The following is a 20,718-nucleotide window of genomic DNA, read 5'->3' as shown; positions in this document are numbered from 1 at the left end:
ATATGCACAAAACCAAAAATGTATCACACGAAACAAGTTTGACTATATACCTATAATCTGGCATGTGGTCAATTCAGTGTGCATAATACAAATTTTAACTTTACTTTGCCGCCATGCTTTATGTTGCTATGTGGAAACAACATAATGAACATGTTTTGTTTCCTTTTGAACCTTTAACTCTAATGAATATTTACATTTTTGGTACACATCTATTATATGTGGAAAAATTTAAGAGTAAAGTCTGATTGTTATAGCTGTGTAACTATTTTTCATGGAAGAATTTTTTATTTGCTTTAAAATCGAGAGAGAACTCATTCACTGTCATGTCGGTGAGGCTGCATGACCAACTGTAGCTGCTATTTCCGATATTCGAAATTTACAAGGTTTTCGTGTGCATCTACATCACTAAGTCATCTGAATTTGATAATTTATAAAAACTAATTGCTGCCTACATCAATATCAGAGCCTTTACCTAAGTTATTGAATCTTTCATGGTTGTGATTCTAATCATGAAAACTTCGTACATACTGAATGAAATCCGTGACTGCCATTTTGGAGAGTAGAGATTACAACCCAGTTACTTTAAATAGCAGATATCAACCAGTGCATAAATAATGACCACGTGATCTGACATAATTGTCATTTGCAGAAATGAATGTAGTATCTAATAGGGGGGTTTTCCACGAAGGTGGCGCTACAAAAACCAGCTCAAAATGGCTAATGATTACAGCAGGCGTCAAAAGGCGCTTCCATGTGAATCATGTAGAGGCATCAAAAGGCGCTTCTATGCAAAAGGAGTAGAGGCGTCCAAAGACGCTTGCATGAGGTAAAGGGTTAAAGTACTGCCTCACCATTTTCATTGATCAAAATTTCCTTACGTATCTTTAAATGCGGTGTACTAGGAATGTCGTTTGGAAATAAAATGTAAAAAATTTTATGACCTATTTTTAAATTTGATATTTCACAGTGTTGATTAACTTCTAGGTCCTATCTACCGTTTTTGACCTGTGATACATCAAAGTTTCCGTTACCAATTTTGATTGTGATTTTCTTCAAGTTCAACAAATAGGGATCAATTTTTGGGGTATTTTCTGTTTTCGAAAAAGGGATCCATGCCTGACCCTGCATTATAAGTGGGTTCGCGAATTATCATGGCACAAGTTATCAAGGGAGTGGTGTAACAGCATTCTGAAATGAAAGCACTACAAACATAGAAGATATTTGTGGTGAACTGAACGAGATGTCTTAAAATACAAGAAAAATAAGTAGTGGTGCACCAGTAAAATTCTAGCCTGACATTTTGTGAGTTGAAGAGTCATGTGAGGTAGAATAGAAAACATCTGCATTACTGTTCTATACTTAAAAACTTGTTCTTACACAAAAGAGGGAAAATATAGTAAAATCTTTCCCTATACCTAGAAGCAGGAGTGGCAAACTAACCCAATGGAATAAACATTGCATCTGGGTAAAAGATTTACAATACATTAATATATCTGTGTAATAAAATGAACAGGTTATAGTGTATGTGTTATGTGTACTTACTGTCATTTGGACAGGTACAGGTCATGTTGCCCAACAGGCCATTACAGGTGGCAGAATTCTGGCATTTGTTGTAATCCTTGCAAGGATTTGGGGCATTCTCACACATCTTACCATATGTACTGGCTGGGCACCTGTCAACAAAACTCCATAGGTGTATTACTTCCATTGGATAATTAAAGATGAGCAGAACATATTACAACAAAAAAAAATGTAAAATAAATCAACTTTTGGGACTAAATTTAATTTCTGGTTTTCAGTGCTCTTAGGTTTACTGAGGGTATCACAAAAGTGAAAAATACGTCTTTTTTTATATATTAAGTAAATGTACAAATACATCATCAGTACCAGCTTTACTATTAACACCCCAAAATAAGAAAAAAATTAGAGCCCCAAAAATAAAAATGTTTTTCATGTGATTTGAGAGAGACAGGCAATTTAATTTGTGTGTGTGCATAAGAGTAGTTGCAACAAATCAAGAAAGCTATCTGCATGTCAAAGATATTTTTAAAAGCTTATCTGAATAATAAATATTCCTTCCAATTACTGTTTTGTTGGTCTCAGTTGTTATGTATATTTAATTTGCATTATTTGTTGGCTTTCTGAATTGTATGTTATGTACATCTGTATTTTGTACTTGACTTTGTCCAGAAAATCAAGGTCATAGTGTATCTGACCAGTAACATTTATTTTATAAACAACATAATACATAGCTAATATTTCTCTATGAGTGTGGGTTAAATATTAAGATCATTATCAATTGAGACAAACATGTTTATTTGTGTCTGGGTCTGGGTCTAGGACATCAGATTTCCACTTGCAAATTCCTAACTTGTTGACAATTTTGAATATTTTATAAAGGTAACTAACCTATATCCTGAGTCTTTTACTGAGTCTTAGATTTTATATCATGTTGTATACTTGAAAAATTACTCATTCTTTAACATGTTTTAAGAGGAATATTTAAGGACAGCTCTCACATGTTTATTTTTCAGTTCATAGCTAAATGCCAATACATCTGCTTTCTTCCAATTCCAGAAAACTGCTGGCTAAGAAATATTACCAGTTTAAAAATGCTTAGGTACCAGAAATGAAGCATGTGCAGTTGAGTAGCAAAGGTCCTGAATTCACATTGTGTGTTTAAAAGGTATGCATCATTTGTATTTTTCAACTGTTTCCTATTTTCAGGCACATAAAGTAAATGTATTACCTACATAAAATATATCACTTACAAATGTATTGCAGCATATTTCATGTTAAAGCTGGGATAAATTATCAATCAAGCATAAATACACTATGTATTTTTTCATTGTTTATTTCAAGTCTAAAACTTTGTTATATTTTACTGTGTTGAAAAATGAAAACAGATTTTTGGATGTGGCCCATTAACAAAATGAAGCACTTGAAGATGAGACTTATTAATATATTTGAAGTCCATGTAAAGAACTTCCCCTGTGAGTTGAACATATGTGAGGACTGTTGGAGAACATTCAGCAACCTCACAAATCCAGTAAAAGGAAAACGGAAGCTATAACTTATTTTGCAGGATAAGCATAGTTGTCATGTCATAAAGACATTTATCTTGAATATTCTTGGGAAATTAATTATCATGGACTTGGGTATACTAATATTCACTTATTTTGGGATACAGATATTCATGGACTTTGAGGATGCAACCAACTGCAAATTAATTTGAAGGAAAACTGGATTAACCTATGAGAATATAGGGATCCATCCATCTTTGTAAAGTACACATACTTCCAAATGTCATTTTTTTGCAAAAACATAAAAGATGACATTGACAGAAATATATAACAATACAATTTTGCTTGTAAACCATCTACACATGAACAACCTTATTTCAGACACCTTATACCCTAAAAAAAAATCCATGTCAAATTTTTTTAATACAAATGTCAAAAACTGCTACCATGGCATGAAAATGTCTAGTCAGGTCATCTATTTATTCACAAAAGTATGCATACCCAATTTTATTTCACTACCTTTACGATTTTATGTAAAATTATGCTACCAAAATTTAAATAAAAAGTATGGTTTTTAAAAAAAGAAGTTAAAAATTGATATAATTATATGGCCTCTACATATCACTACATATATTCCTGCTCAGTTTCACTTGTCTACCTCAGGTGCTCTTTACTTAATCACGTTAACAAGATTTTGGCAAAATAAATCACAGTCCAAGAAGTTCAAAATTTGCACAATGGGTAATTTAAAAACTGCTGAAATGGCCTGAAAATCTACAACTACCATGGTAAATTATTTAAAATTTCATAGCCTTAAGTCCAACAGTACTGTGGTATTATATTAAAGTGGTTTCAGGATGGATGTACAAATGTAACAGACATATGGATGGACAGCAGCAAAAAAATATGAATGCCTTACTTGCTATCACAGGTGTGGAGCAACACAAAGATGGCCATGATCCCAACATCTTGAGTCTGCCTCAGAGTTTTCATAATAATGGCACAGTAAAGACTTTAACATTGAGGTAAGTCTATGGTATGGCTAGATGTATGGTCTGACGTGCACACAGATGCCTACATTATTACTAAAGACTTTAACATTAAGGCAATTCTGTGGTATGGCTAAATGTATGGTTTGACATGCACACAGATGCCTACATTATTACTAAAGACTTTAACATTGAGGTAAGTCTATGGTATGGCTAGATGTATGGTTTGACATGCACACAGATGCCTACATTATTACTAAAGACTTTAACATTAAGGCAATTCTGTGGTATGGCTAAATGTATGGTTTGACATGCACACAGATGCCTACATTATTACTAAAGACTTTAACATTGAGGTAAGTCTATGGTATGGCTAGATGTATGGTTTGACATGCACACAGATGCCTACATTATTACTAAAGACTTTAACATTAAGGCAATTCTGTGGTATGGCTAAATGTATGGTTTGACATGCACACAGATGCCTACATTATTACTAAAGACTTTAACATTGAGGTAAGTCTATGGTATGGCTAGATGTATGGTTTGACATGCACGCAGATGCCTACATTATTACTAAAGACTTTAACATTAAGGCAAGTCTGTGGTATGGCTAAATGTATGGTTTGACATGCACACAGATGCCTACATTATTACTAAAGACTTTAACACTGAGGCAAGTCTGTGGTATGGATAAATGTATGGCTTGACATGCACACAGATGCCTACATTATTACTAAAGACTTTAACATTGAGGCAAGTCTGTGTTATGACCAGATGTATAGTTCAACATGCACACAGATACATACATTATTACTAAAGACTTTAACATTGAGGTAAGTCTATGGCATGGCTGGATATATGGCTTGACATGCACACAGATGCCTACATTATTACTAAAGACTTTAACATTGAGGCAAGTCTGTGTTATGACTAGATGTATAGTTCAACATGCACACAGATACATACATTATTACTACATTGAAATTCTACTAAGACAGTTTTGAAAATGCATTCACAGTACCCATTATTCATCAACTAACAAGTCACGTTTCCTGGGATAATTGATATATGATGACCATCATACTTACTCACAGTAGAAATCATCAAATATGTTGTTACACATAGCCTGTCCAACACAGGGGCTTTGAGGGTTACATGGTTGCCTTAGCTGGTTACAATTTGCCCCAGTCCAGCCAGCTGTACAGTCGCAGATGTATTGGTTGATACCATCTTTACAAGTACCACCATGGTAACATGGCTGACTGGCACACTCATCAATATTAATCTATGCATATAAAAAGAAACACATTTTAATTCTGTTATTTCTGTAAAAAGCTTGGGTCAACTGTATATATTTTAATTACTAGACAACTCTTTACGGCTTTTTGAGCAACTACCATTTTGGGTAAATAAGATTTTCTAAAGCTGGAATAAATAATTTAAACATCTTTCAGTGTGTGTGCATGCATGTGTGTGTGTTTTGGATTTTTAATGTAGCTTTAAATAAATTTCAGTCATATCACTACGATGTCTGTAGTGTGACAGTTTATTATAAGTGATGTCTAACACTGGGGCATCATGCTGCAGACATATAGCATGATTTCCCACCCAGTCAAATTATCCTGACACCAGGCTGACCAGTCCTAAAACTAACCTCTTAATGCTGAGTGCCTAGGGAGGCAGCTGCTAGTACCATACTTATAAAGTCTTTGGTATGACTTGGCTAGGGTTCGAACCTGGACCTCCCACATACGAGGATGATGCTCTAACCACTAGGCCACTGGAGCAATTTAAACAGCATTCAAATGGAATATAACATTTATATAAATTTAGCAAATAAGATATCCATGATCAGAACATTACACAACTGCCCAATGTATGTTGTTATGTATTCTGTATTTTCTATGTGATTTTCAATGAAAACTTGGTTCAACAGAAAACACATCACAAAGTTTTGTAAAAGTATATGTTCTGGAACTTTAGCTGAAGTGAATAAAACATTTTTTATTCCTTGACTCAATGCAATTTTAGCCATTTTGCAATCCACAGTGACATGTAATCTAAACTCAATTGGTTTTATTTTTAAGGCATTATTTGCAAAAACCAAAATAAATGCTTACAATTTATATTAAGCAATTCAAGACTAATAATTTTGGGCACTGACACCAACAATCTTTGATATAAGTCCAAGTGACAGTGACCTTTGAACTTTACACCAAAAGGCAATTATAGACAGCTCTTTCATTTCCAATGCAAGTCTACAGGTAGTATCTCAAACACCACACACAATGGCACAGGAAGCAGAGTGAAGACATCTAAATGATTTTATTTAGTAATGCATATAGGCATGATTCATAACAGTGGCTGAGTGTTGAAATGATTTCGGATATTCTTCAGCAATATCTAGATTTTCAAAATAGTTACTGTACTGGCCATATTGGATGTTAAGTATTATTTATCATAAAAGCAATGAGATAACACAAGACATCTTTTGGTTAAGCCCTATATTGACATGGTCATCAATTCAAAGGGTTTAGTGATAGCAAGGTTTTCAAGAGGACATACATGGTGTCTATATTGGCTACCAGATCAGCATCTCATTTTCAATTAGGACATACTAAAGACAAGGAGTCTTCACCTGATAACATCATATCAATATGGCTTTCAATTGGAGAGATTTTGGTGTGGTGCTTTAAGCAACAAATGTTATTTAGTGCCAAGGCAACTGGAGAAGAGTGCCTTGCCCATGAACGCACCATGGTAACTGACCGAGGCTAGTGCAATAGTAGGATTCAAATCTATACCCTTTCAGTCCTGAGTCTGACCTGCTAACTACTGAGCCACCCTGTTTACCTCCATTTAAAAAGGAGTAGTGATACCATGATCTTCAGGATGGCTGACATAGTGGCCATAACAGATGTCAGGTCAGCACTATTTTCATTTCGGACCATTTTTATGAAAACTGCAAGACTCGTCTTAATGTGATTGTCATCCTACAAAACAATGGCAAAACTCTAACAAAATTCACAGTAGCAAACTGATTGTCTGATATGCAAATCTTTATATGCTGATCATAACATTCACCAAGTTTTTGACAATCATCAAAAACTGCAGGACAAGTTATGTTGATGATATAGTGCTGGATGGAAGGATGGAGAGACTGATCAAGATGAATATTGCTAAATACAGTGGTATAAAATGTGAGCTTCATCATTGTTGTTCATTAATAATTGTACCTATGTGACAAGATGAACAAATGGAAATGTATTTCATTTTTTTGGGAATGCCTTCCCCTAAAAGAATATTTTTAATGCTCTAATGTAAAACTGCATTTCCACATATTCATATGTTCAACAAAATCTCCATTTTCTACATTTGAAAAGCTGATGAAAAAAGACATTTCTAAAAGGTAGCTTTTCTTGTTATAAGTATCATACAACTTTTTTAATAAAAGACCTTGCTTTTTATCCAACAGCCCTGCTTGCTGATAATACTCACCTCACAGAATTGGCCTTCATAACCAGGGTAGCATTCACATACATGGTCATTTTCCACTGGAATACAGTTCCTTGTGTTGGTAGAATTACATCGTTTGTTGATTAAACAGTAGTTGATAAGAGTCTGGCAGATTTGCCCTGGAAATCCAAAATCCAAATTTATAGTACCTGTAGTAATGTCTATAACCAATGCTTTCTCTGAAGACCACTGTCTATGCCCCCTCAACACCTTAACCACTTAATCATTGCCCTTGGAATAAATTAAGTTCACCTTCCACTATGCTTTCAGAAACAAAATATACAAGTACACTAACTTGGAGAGAGTAACATGGTTGCATACCAGACTTAATATGTTTTGAAATTTTTCCCATCCTGCAGAGCAAAAGACTCCAATATTAGCATCTCTTTTCTTATTTATTTATAAAATATACAAACAGTCATCAAGAGCCACCACTAATTTGGGCAGGCAGATGACCCTACAACAAATCATTTACTAGATATTTGTAATACTCTCTGCTTAGCTCAGTTAAAGAAAATTAGAACTATTTTCTTTGTTATAAGTAAAGCATTGGATCATGTTTGGCATTTCAGATTACGTGATAAACTTAGAAAGATCAGCACTCAAGGTAGTTTATTTGTTTGGTCTGAACATTACTTCTCATTAGAATTCAAACAGTTCTCCTGAATTACTGATTCTTAGATTTTCAAACTACTAAATCAATGCAGGAGTCCCTCAAAGAATCATCCTTGGACCATTATTATTTTTAGTATATATAAATGATAGATGATCACTGAGGTGATACTGAGCTACATATAATAGTTAAAAATCCAAATAGACTGGTTAAATTCTACATTTGGACATTTACAGGTCCCATCTTTGGCTAGCTAACTTTAAACCAGACAAAACAGAGTCAACACTGATAACACGAGATCATAATTCAAATAACCTTCCTATAATGAAGATGGCAGCAAAGATATTCAAAAAGCATTCCATTGTTGGCATTTAGGTACTATACTGTCATATCCAGCATTAGTCTGCAAAGGCATGGGAGATAATTATACTCTGAGGAATTTAAAATACAGACTGAATCACTTGTCCTTGGAAAGAATGAATAAATCTTATATACTTGGTTTGTTTCACTTATGATTGTTCTGAGACAAGAATACTATGAAAGAAAAAGAACAATGGGAAAAACTACATTTGGAGACCATGAGAATAGTAAGGGACACTACCATGAATGCAGCTAAAGCATTACTATGTAAAAAAACAGGTTGGGATAGACTGACTTTTCAATGTTATAATTATAAATTAGTTCAGTTGTTAAAAGTGTACCTTGGTTTTATTTCAATCTATTTACAAGATGTAATTCAACCTCTTTTTGCTGCCAACAAGACTTACACCACTTAATCATTGAATCATTGAATCTCCTTAGTGCAGAACGACACTTATCAAAAATCATTTCTCCCTTCGACAATTCAACTGTGGAATACATTACGAATTGAAATAATAAATAACCCATCCGCTGGAAATCTTAAAACTCACCTTAATTGGTATAAACTTAAAATTCCTTCGTATTATTATGTCAGTACTTGGGTGGATCAAGTTCAGTATAATATGCAAATGAGAACAAAGTTCAGTAGTAATAATTTATTCCTAATTATATTTCTAGCAGTAGGTACTACACATGCAGACAATAAGAAAAACCTGAACACCTTAGAATGTCAAACATATGCAACTCTTATTAGACATTGTGTCTTCTTTGCATTACTGTTCAAACATGTATTCCAATATGAAAATAATTATGACTATGCAAAACCTTCATTAAAATTATCAAAACATTTTTCAAATTAATACAGAGTTCACAACCACACAAGCATATTTCATGTTTTCTTACAATTATATGATCTCTGCAATAATTTCATATGCTAGAACTGATCATATTTATCTTTTAATTTGTATATGACTTATCGACTTTAAACCATGAACAATTATTGTTAAAATTTCTCTTTAATAGGGGAAAAAGTTTTGGACGAGTTTCCAGCTTCCTTCTGAATCCCCAAATATTATATTGTTACAAATCATATATGAAAAAGTTGTCTTGAATAAAAGGTGTTCATATGGGGGGAGATGTCCTGCTGTCTTTTTATCCTCCTCACCAATAGATATTATGGGGACAACGTTTACATGCAATCTGTACTATAGGTATTTGACTGTATCATTAATTCTTAATACAAGCACAAATATAAATTTTAAAATTTTGAGCAAAAATGCTGTTTTTGCTGTTTATTTTATCCAGGTAATAATGATCTAATTATTTATGACCAATGTGAATCTGTTGGTACATGATAATTTCCTTTTTGTAATTTTCTGATTTTGGATCATATAATAAATTGTTTTCATATGATAGCAGATCAATAATTCTTAATGTCTGCAGGTAGAAATCAAAAGAATTTTTTGCAAGGTCCTTTTTTATATCCTGAATCAGATGTTATTTTATACTCTGAATGAAAATGACTTTTTCAGAGATTAAACAAGGAAACTAAATTTGTGGTATATATAAATGAATGTTTACAATTTAGTACATTTTTTTTACCCTCCATAACAATATTGGTAATCAGTTATCTGTCACCTGTGTCATGAATAAGTAGAATTATTTAGATAATTATGCAGAAATGTAAAATACTCAAATGTGATGATTTACAGTATACAAACCTTGATAGGCACTGGTACAATTACAGGTAAACATATTGACACCATCAATACACACTCCTCCATTAAGACATGAGGTGTTGGTACAGTCGTTAATATTGGTCTGACAATTTAGCCCTGTATACCCAACAGGACAATTACAGCTATACCCAAAAGCCTGGTCCACACATGTTCCACCATTCATACAGGGATTACCATCCTCACAGTAGTCTTTCGTAATACAGACATTGTTAGAAAATACTGAAATAAAAAAAAACTGGTTTTATATTGAAAGTCTTATGAATTCTTCTAATTTGGACAATACTGATAACAATTATTTATATTCAAGACCTGCAACTGTCCTGCCTTCCATAATGATTATTTCAAATCAGATTCTACATTATAATATTCGGTTAACTAAATTACCTACGATTAGAAAAGTCATATTAGGGTGAGAGTGGTCTCATAAAGTCACAATCTGATGGACTGCACATAATTATAAAATGTTCATCTATTAATTAATTAAAAGGTTAATTAGTTTTTGTTTCCACTATTAACCATGAAGCAGATCACATAGGATTTTGATCATCTAGTCCTATATCCAGTAATTTTCTGGTTTCTCTACATGAGTAAAACAAATCGCTATAATTTTAGTTCTCATGTTATAGATAGATGGAACAAATTACTCTTTAAATATTAGACATAACATTGTTATTAACAATGACAGACATATTCTAAGGTTCAATATTTCCTTCTATATATGTTCATGAGACAGTTTTTATATTTTTATATTTAAAATATGTTTTACATTTCAATTCAGATGTATAGATAGTGCAGTCTGAAATTAAGAATTCCTATCTGAAATACCCCCCAAACAGGTGAATAAATAAATGTCTTGCTTGATCATTTTTGTCTATCTATTCTTCAGAGCAAATAAATAACCAGTACTCTATGTTACACTGTGTATTATGTACCTCTGTAGTAATCTGTGTTATAGATACAATCTGCATTAATTGGCTCAGTAGTACTCTATGCAACAGATACAGTCTGTATCAAGTACCTCTGTAGTACTATAAGTTATAGATACAATCTGTATTAGGTACATCTTTAGTACTCTATATTAGAGATACAATCTGTATTAGGTACATCTATAGTACTCTGTGTCATAGATACAATATGTACCTCTGCAGTACTCTACATTACATATACATTCTGTATTAGGTACCTCTGTAGTACTATATGTTACAGATACAATCTGTACCCAATACCTATGTAGTAATCTATGGTATAGATACAATATGTATCAGGTACATATTTAGTACTCTATGGTATAGATACATTCTGTATTAGGTACCTCTATAGTACTATATGTTACAGATACAATATGTATCAGGTATGTCTGTAGTACTCTGCATTATAGATACATTATGTATTAGGTACCTCTGTAATACTTTATGCTGCAGATACAATATTATTATGTACCTCAGTAGTACTCAATGGTACAGATATGGTCTGTATTACATACCTCTGTAGTACTCTATGTCACAGCTACAATATTATTAGTTACCCCTGTAGTACTCTATGTTACAGATAGAACATGTATTAGGTGCCTCTGTCTGTAGCACTCTGTGTTACAGATACAATCTGTATTAGGTATCTCTGTAGTACTCTATGTTACAGATATGGTCTGTATTAGGTACCTCTGTTACATACTCTATATTATAGATACAATCTGTATTAGGTACATCTATAGTACTCTGTGTTAGAGATACAATCTATATTAGTTACCTCTGTCTACAGCACACTGGAACCGGACTTCATAGTCTGCACAGGGGTTAGTAGAATTACCCATACAGATGACACCACTTGCAGAACAACCTGGATATGATTGACTGTTATTCTTGTTGCGACACTCCGTGTTCACAGGATCAGTCCCACCACACAAAGTCAAACCATACTAAAACAGATATACAAATAGAAATCTTGAATAGAGCATTTGGTTTCCACAATCCTCTGACTCTTTTTACTCAAAAACCCATCCCGATTTAAACCCAATTAACATACGTTTTGTAGTCTCCATCTTAAATGGTGTGTAGACATTACATCATATTGTAAACATGTACATCTAGACATACAAAACTTCATTCCTAAACATGCTCATGATCCAATGTTTTCTTAACAAATTTTAACCATAGGGTAGGGGAAATTTTAAAGTGGGTACAGGTTTGATAACATCAATTGTTTGTTTATGCTCCAGCAACCATTCAGGATCATGAACTTTTGATAAAAAAGATGAAACTGTTAATGGCCACCATCATCAGCAAAATGCTGATTAGGTACCAGGTATTAAAAATATTACAGATTTCATCAACGAGACTAGTCCACTTTGAAGAATTAATCTATATTGCATTCATTTGGCATGTCAAGAATCAAACATACCAGTACTTTTTGTTCCAATAATACCATTAATTAGTAATACCATTAATTAGTTTTATTATTATCATCATCATTAATATTATTAGTATTATAGCTTTGCTGTTGTGGAATTGCTTGATTTGGCTTTGATCTTTTATTTGACCAAAAAAACAAAAATATTGGTCCTTGCTAACAAAATTAAAACAAATCTTTGTTTCCATTTAAATTGGATCAATCTACATTAGCATTTATAATCTAAGCCAAATATCAATAACCATCACCAGTCATGTCTGGAAAAAAAAATGGGTTGAGAACAACATGCTGGTCTAGGTCAGGCTTTTAGCAACTTCTTCCAGGGTGCAGCTGAGTAAGTTTTCTTTAAGGCCACACACTATGATATAAATTAATGGATAAAATTAGGTCACTGGATCCTGCCCATGGACATATCATGCCCACCCATGGTCTAGGTGGTAGTTGTATATGATGGTGGACTGGCATAATTTGCAAATATCTCAGAGGACTCTTTGCTAGGATGCCTTCTATCTAATTTGGTCAAAATTCTGCCCATTATTTGTTCAGAATTCAATTAATGGTCTGTCTATATGAAACGCCTTCATGCTCACAAGAAGTCTATGATTTCATGGGAAGTTCTTAGGTTTTCTAATTTTATCAATAGTTGCCAATCTGGCTAATGGATTCACATCCACTGAAACAAAAATGAAAGGTGTTGATGCCAGAATACTCCCTGCAAAATTCTGTGGGAAAAATTATGTGGGTTGTTCATCAGTTGTAAATAACAATTGTGAATGGACAATACTGACCAGTCCTAACACTTACCTCTTAATGCTAAGCACGAAGCAAGGCAACTGTTAGTACTGTTTTTGTCTTTGGTATTACTCAGTCGAGATTCAAACCTGTGACCTCCCACATCCACAGAGTTAGGTAGTTACAGTTTAATTTGGAATTAATTAGATCACAAGGATAAATTTTACAATTTTTCATTTATTATAATATTTTTGGAAATTCTAATTTACATTAAAGGGTGCAAATGGGTGTGTGTGGAGACTGGATATATGGCTATAATTTGGTTATAAAACCTTAGGTATTGTGCACTTTGATATGTAGACTAGGGTCAGATAAAGGGTCTGCAACTAATACAATAAGACTATACAAATAACTCCAGATTAGTTCATCTTGGAATACTTTCTCTGAAGTCAGCTAGGGCTGTTTATATTAGCCAGGGTCAAGCCTATGGCATAAAGTCAGCATGAAGCATTAAATTAGAGTTAAAGCAAATGTGTAAAAGAAAAACCCTCTCACTTGTGACTGATTCCCCTTAGTGCAGTTATATCAGAATAGGTGCTACAACAATATTATTGTAAAGTGTGTCACAGCGAAAAGTAAGTATAAATCTGCCTTTCTGAAGAGAACGGATTTAAAGAAAGCCCTGATGATTACAAGAACAAGATCCTGTCCACAAGTTTTCACTGCTGTTAAAATGGAGATGGAAAAGTTACGCCAGACATGTAAGAGGTGATCTATGAAGTTTAAATGTACAAGGATATATTAATAAAATCATAAAAAATGTAAACAGAGCATGATATATTTTTAATGACTATCTGCATGATGATTTTGAAAAGCTCACCAAACAAGGAGTAGCATTTCTTGAATAGATAACCAATATGAATGTATTTTCAAATTAAAACATTGGACTGGTATAGAAAGTAAATATCTTTGTAAGCTCTATTCGCCATAGAAAATAGAAATGAACTCATGTAACATAGATACCCTTACCACAGTGCCTGAAAGCAGACATAAACACAAAACCTAATCAAAGTAGGACAGACAAAGAAACACATGGATAACATCTGTAATACTGTATGCTTCTTACCACTGTTCTGACAAGTCATAATAAAAAAATAATTTTTTAGAAAATATAAAATCCAAGATCCTAAGATGTAACCAAAGATGTCAGAAAGTAATAAAAGTAAATTTTGGTTAAAAGTACATTTAAGATTCAACTACATTTGCACAACAGGCATGGTCTCACCAAAAATCATGCTGCATGCAGTCTGCTCACCTAATTCCTATACTTATTCACATGTGCAATACACAGTTAGCCTGATGAGGGTAACACATCACAATGTATAAAATATAGTTATTAATCAGTAAAATTTAACACTGAATAACATATTTATTCCTACTTCCAACTGCACTGGTCAAAAAGGACATTATGAGTAGGCAATGATATATTTTGTCTAGCATGGCTGAATCAGATACATAAAAAAAATACCTAACTCGTGTTAGTAAAGCATAAAATGTAGGTTGCATCCAGCAATCAAGTTTCATGGTTGGAATGTCAACAGAACCTAAGAAGTGAACTGTTACACAAAATTTGAAAGTCACTGGGCAAAAATTATAGGTCACAAAGACCTCTTCTGGCACAAAGGATGAAGAATTCATCAACATGCATCCATCCCCCAAGTTTTTAATGATTCTAGGTAGGATAAAATGCATATAATATGCCACAAACTCAAGTGGCAGGGGTCAGCAACCTGTGTCACTCATGCTATAAGGTGGCACATAAGAGGTTTTGTGTGGCACATGAAGGGCGACCAAATATCTTGATTTTAAGTGTTACTCTCTTACTGCACTCATTTATTTTGTAATTAAATACCAACCCCTATCATGTGGTAATAAACTAAATGCAAAAATTTATACCAAGCCGGTAAAAGATGTATAGTTGATAATGTGCTACTTTTGTTGTGGGTGTGTGGTAGTAACAGAGATGCATATCATGGTCAATTTCTTGACTCTAGCATGAAGAGTACAAAATTAAACTTAAGGCTTATTTTGACCTACTGAAATGTGGAGTATTTGTGATAAAGATGTACTTCCAAGTTTCATGATTCTATCTATATAAGACAGTATGCACTGTGCATGCCACAAACCATAAACTAAATGCAACAGCCTAAGTCAGTAAAATGTGAATTAGACAACAGTGACATTTTCAGACATGGCTCTGTTCATAAACAAATGTATTCAGTTGCCTTTTTAATGATTACAGTATGAATAGTAAAAACAACAAAATGAAACAATGTAGTGAAATGTGAAATACAAATCAAGGTGATTCTCCTTTTAAGGTAATGGTGCTGTACCAGTACTCATCAAAGGACATACTCTCACCATGTTCTATGATTTCATGTATGGAGGTAAAATAAAGAAAAATAAAACACCAATCTGAATAAAAACTGCAAAAACCAAACATAAACCAGCAAAATGTTAAATGTTGGTCAATAAATTTGTTATTATAAATAATATCTGATACAATTACTTACCCCAGTTTGTAACCCACTCAAAGTTTCCATGTCACTGAAGTCTGAACCAGGATCATCAACATCATACCATGGGGTAAAGTAGTCATCTGTAATTGAAGACATAACCAAAATCACTTGACATCTATTGAAAACCAATGTCAATACAATATCATACCATGGAGTAAAGTAGTCATCTGTAATTGAAGACATAAACAAAATCACTTGACATCTATTGAAAACCAATGTCAATACAATATCATACCATGGAGTAAAGTAGTCATCTGTGATTGAAGACATAAACAAAATCACTTGACATCTATTGAAAACCAATGTCAATACAACATCATACCATGGAGTAAAGTAGTCATCTGTAATTGAAGACATAAACAAAATCACTTGACATCTATTGAAAACCAATGTCAATACAACATCATACCATGGAGTAAAGTAGTCATCTGTAATTGAAGACATAAACAAAATCACTTGACATCTATTGAAAACCAATGTCAATACAACATCATACCATGGAGTAAAGTAGTCATCTGTAATTGAAGACATAAACAGAATCACTTGACATCTGTTGAAAACCAATGTCAATACAACATCATACCAAGGGGTAAAGCAGTCATCTGTAATTGAAGACATAAACAGAATCACTTGACATCTATTGAAAACCAATGTCAATACAACATCATACCATGGAGTAAAGTAGTCATCTGTAATTGAAGACATAAACAAAATCACTTGACATCTATTGAAAACCAATGTCAATACAACATCATACCATGGAGTAAAGTAGTCATCTGTGATTGAAGACATAAACAAAATCACTTGACATCTATTGAAAACCAATGTCAATACAACATCATACCATGGAGTAAAGTAGTCATCTGTAATTGAAGACATAAACAAAATCACTTGACATCTATTGAAAACCAATGTCAATACAACATCATACCATGGAGTAAAGTAGTCATCTGTAATTGAAGACATAAACAAAATCACTTGACATCTATTGAAAACCAATGTCAATACAACATCATACCAAGGGGTAAAGTAGTCATCTGTAATTGAAGACATAAACAAAATCACTTGACATCTATTGAAAACCAATGTCAATACAACATCATACCATGGAGTAAAGTAGTCATCTGTAATTGAAGACATAAACAAAATCACTTGACATCTATTGAAAACCAATGTCAATACAACATCATACCAAGGGGTAAAGTAGTCATCTGTAATTGAAGACATAAACAAAATCACTTGACATCTATTGAAAACCAATGTCAATACAACATCATACCATGGAGTAAAGTAGTCATCTGTGATTGAAGACATAAACAAAATCACTTGACATCTATTGAAAACCAATGTCAATACAACATCATACCATGGAGTAAAGTAGTCATCTGTGATTGAAGACATAAACAAAATCACTTGACATCTATTGAAAACCAATGTCAATACAACATCATACCATGGAGTAAAGTAGTCATCTGTGATTGAAGACATAAACAAAATCACTTGACATCTATTGAAAACCAATGTCAATACAACATCATACCATGGGGTAAAGTAGTCATCTGTAATTGAAGACAGAAACTAAAGCTATCAAAAATCACCAAAAAGACTTGCATTTGACATGTTTAAAACCAGATGTTAGAGCAATTTTTTACATGACCTGCATCTTTAAGAATATTTCCTATTAAGGCTTTCCAACCATTTTAAAGTATGCATGGACAAACAGTGTGTATGTATGTACATATAAACTTTAATAGCACATCTGTACCATCCTGGCTAAACCATGATGAGTAAATGTATGCCTTCCCTAAAAGGCAAACAAAACAAACATAAAGGCAAAGGAGGATAAAATCTTTAAAATATAAAGTTGAATAAACTGCACTTTATATAAAAAACAAGACCTTCTCAGCCAGAACATGATCATGGTACATATCCATGTGCAAAATGGTTGTCACTGTTATACACATCTTGTGACATACAAGAAGGTGCATTGGGTTTTCATCCCTAAGCAAGCTGGGAATGCACTGGTCATTGTTGAAGTTGTTATGGATTTTGCAAACATTTTCAGCACATGGTAGGCTATACATGGTGGCCAGTATATTTGGTGCAGGAAGATCTACAAAAGGCCTGGAAGGTACCATCGACCCGTGGGAAACAAGTAGCAAGTTTTCTCACATTTTGACTATTTCTGAGACTTGAATGCATGCAATCAGAGGTGAAATGTCAGTGATCTGTAAAGGTGAGCACCTTAGACTATTCACCTGACCTTAAAATGATTTCCTTGATATGGACCAATGATTTTTGTCTCTGATCACTCTTTCAAATAACAGTCTGTTTGATCCCATTCCACAGTGATCCTTTTAATAGTGTTCATTGTGTATGTTATTAAATTGAGATTGTTGTAAAGAGCTTTCTGATAGGTCAAAAGTATGTACCTGCCCAATGAATCTTCACGTAACAAAAACTGATGGGAATGTGCATCCTTGTCAAGCATAAAAACAGGTGCAAAAATATGTGCTCTTGATTAAATGAAGACAAAACTAATCTGAAAAACACTTGTATATTGACAACTTATATTTATTATAGTACAGTCCATAATGCAATAAGTAATGTACAGGAACATGAAAAATCCATAAATTTAAATATAAAGAAACAAACAATACATATATAAGAAAATGGTAGTCCTGGTTTGATCAATATCCCAATGTCAATAAACATGTGCCACTAAATAATTTACTACAACATTCATTGTTGCCAGTAGTACATTGCTATAGCTGTTTACATGCTACATGTACATGTACTTAAATTGGACTAGATATTGGTCAGATGTAGAGAGCTATCATCTTGTTGAGGCTACAAAGGGGATGAGGCTATTCAGAGGGAAATGAAAACGTGAACAAATTAAAAAAGTTTAACAAAACGTTTCGTCATATGCCCTACTTTCAATTAACTTGATGGTCAGATATCTATAGTTTCAAAAGATTGGAATTTAATTTGCATTTAATGCTGCTGTTCTAAGCAATTATAAGCATAAATAGTTTTCTTGCATAAAGGAAACTTTCATGGCACAACAGACATGTTCCAGTCACTTTGGAAGATGCAATGATCCATCAGATTCCATTGCTTTTATTTCAATTTTGTGCAGACTTCCTTTGTTGAAAGGTGCTTGGGTTTTATTGAAGACTGTAGTCAGCTTGCTTTGATGAAGGGCGCATATGTCAATGAAGACACCACTAAAGACCAACTTCGGAGGACCAAACAAATGATCCTTTGCTACTGCAGCAGGAACATCAAATAATTGTAGAACATCTATTGCGATCAAACGTTTTTTATTTGCCTAGCATTTATACAGAAAGTTTGGTGCTTCAGAAGTAATAAGTTTTCTTTTTAAGTTTCAGTAAAACTATTTTTTTCTGGGTACGTTAAAAAAAAATAAGAATTAGCCATCATTTGGTTGATTGTAGCCATTCCCATTTCTTCTATCAGAGGTTGGTCGATTGTTATAAGCTAATTCAGTATTATGACTATTTGAGTGTATCACATTATACAGTATTTGGGTGATATGTCACTCATAAGGGATTATGATAAAACAGTACACTGTTTAGATGGTTTGTCACTATAAAAAAAGGACATGTTTATGTAACAATAAAATAGATTTCAGCGCATTTTATATTCAGGCTTGTCCCTTCCTTTCATGGTGCCTTTGAATTTCTCCACTCAAAACTCAAGATTGTATATACAGTAAAACATGCTATGAGTGACCACCTGTCATTTCTAATCACAATTGTAATGCACAGATCAAATTTATTACATAAACACCCTTCATGAGTGAGCGCCTGCTGAAGGTGACCAGCAATCATGAGGTCTTGGCAAAAAATGCATTTTGCCACTGCTATGTATGACCGCATTGCAAAGATGAGGATAAACTCACTGACCTGGAAAGAACCACTGACCCACAAGAAGCTACTGGCAAGCTTTCTTATGTACCCACATTGGCTGAATCCGAGACTCAAACTGGTGCAGACAGAGGTGAGATGGCAGTGATCCGTAATGGAGAGCGCTTCAGACCACTCGGCCACTCAGGGCCCCCATTTTCAGTTGTAAACCAGACTGAAGTACATGTAGATTATTCCAGCACTTAGCCTGGTTCCTGGCCTTATTCTTGCTCCCACTCATATGTATGAGCAAAACCCAGTATCTCAGTGAATGACCATATCAAAAGAACACATCTAGACAGATACCACTGATCTTTATTTAATCATTTGCAACAATGACCACTTGAAGAGTAAAGATTGTTCTGATAAACAAACATAAAAAGAATGAAAAAAAAAACAAACAAAACAACACAGTCTGGCTACCAGATTATATATAGTGAGTGATGGTACAGTCCATAAGCTATAATGTACATGTCATGAATTGCCACTGCAGTGCCAAAATTAAGGTAGTGGTCATATACACTCTTTTGTCTTTAGAGTTAATCTCTATTGCCTGGAGGTGAATAAGGTCATTGTCTATTAAACCAGCAAGTGAGAATTGTTTCTGGGATTTGACTGATAGTGTTAAAGGCTTGCAATATTTTTTGTTTTGTTTTCTTCCCTGATGTTACAGTGATTACATCCCAATTACCAAGATGTCATCTATTCTAGTTGGTATGATCAGGTCACCCACTTTATTTATAGAGTTAATTCCTGCATGTCTTCTTTGAATTAAGGCATTGACTTTTTTCTCTGAGGAAATGATTCTGTTTCTGGATGAGATAAC

At 33.6% G+C, this 20,718-nt stretch overlaps 1 protein-coding gene across 1 annotated transcript in view; it reads right to left on the bottom strand.

The window, feature by feature from the left end:
- LOC149802771 (uncharacterized) overlaps positions 1 to 20,718 on the bottom strand; it is a 308,654-nt gene that overhangs the window by 140,846 nt on the left and 147,090 nt on the right. The window contains exons 42-47 of the mRNA XM_089953831.1: positions 15,955 to 16,040; positions 11,990 to 12,158; positions 10,226 to 10,462; positions 7,514 to 7,650; positions 5,104 to 5,300; positions 1,543 to 1,673 (exon numbers count right to left, since the gene is read on the bottom strand). Coding sequence (XP_089809957.1) covers positions 1,543 to 1,673; positions 5,104 to 5,300; positions 7,514 to 7,650; positions 10,226 to 10,462; positions 11,990 to 12,158; positions 15,955 to 16,040 — 957 coding nt within the window. The remainder of the gene's footprint in view (positions 1 to 1,542; positions 1,674 to 5,103; positions 5,301 to 7,513; positions 7,651 to 10,225; positions 10,463 to 11,989; positions 12,159 to 15,954; positions 16,041 to 20,718) is intronic.

Source organism: Sinohyriopsis cumingii, chromosome 3 (assembly GCF_028554795.1).
Source record: "Sinohyriopsis cumingii isolate HCF-2022 chromosome 3, ASM2855479v2, whole genome shotgun sequence".
Taxonomy (NCBI): Eukaryota; Metazoa; Mollusca; class Bivalvia; order Unionida; family Unionidae; genus Sinohyriopsis; species Sinohyriopsis cumingii.
The sequence above is the reverse complement of the archived record's forward strand: the minus strand, read 5'-3'. Positions and strand labels throughout refer to the sequence as shown.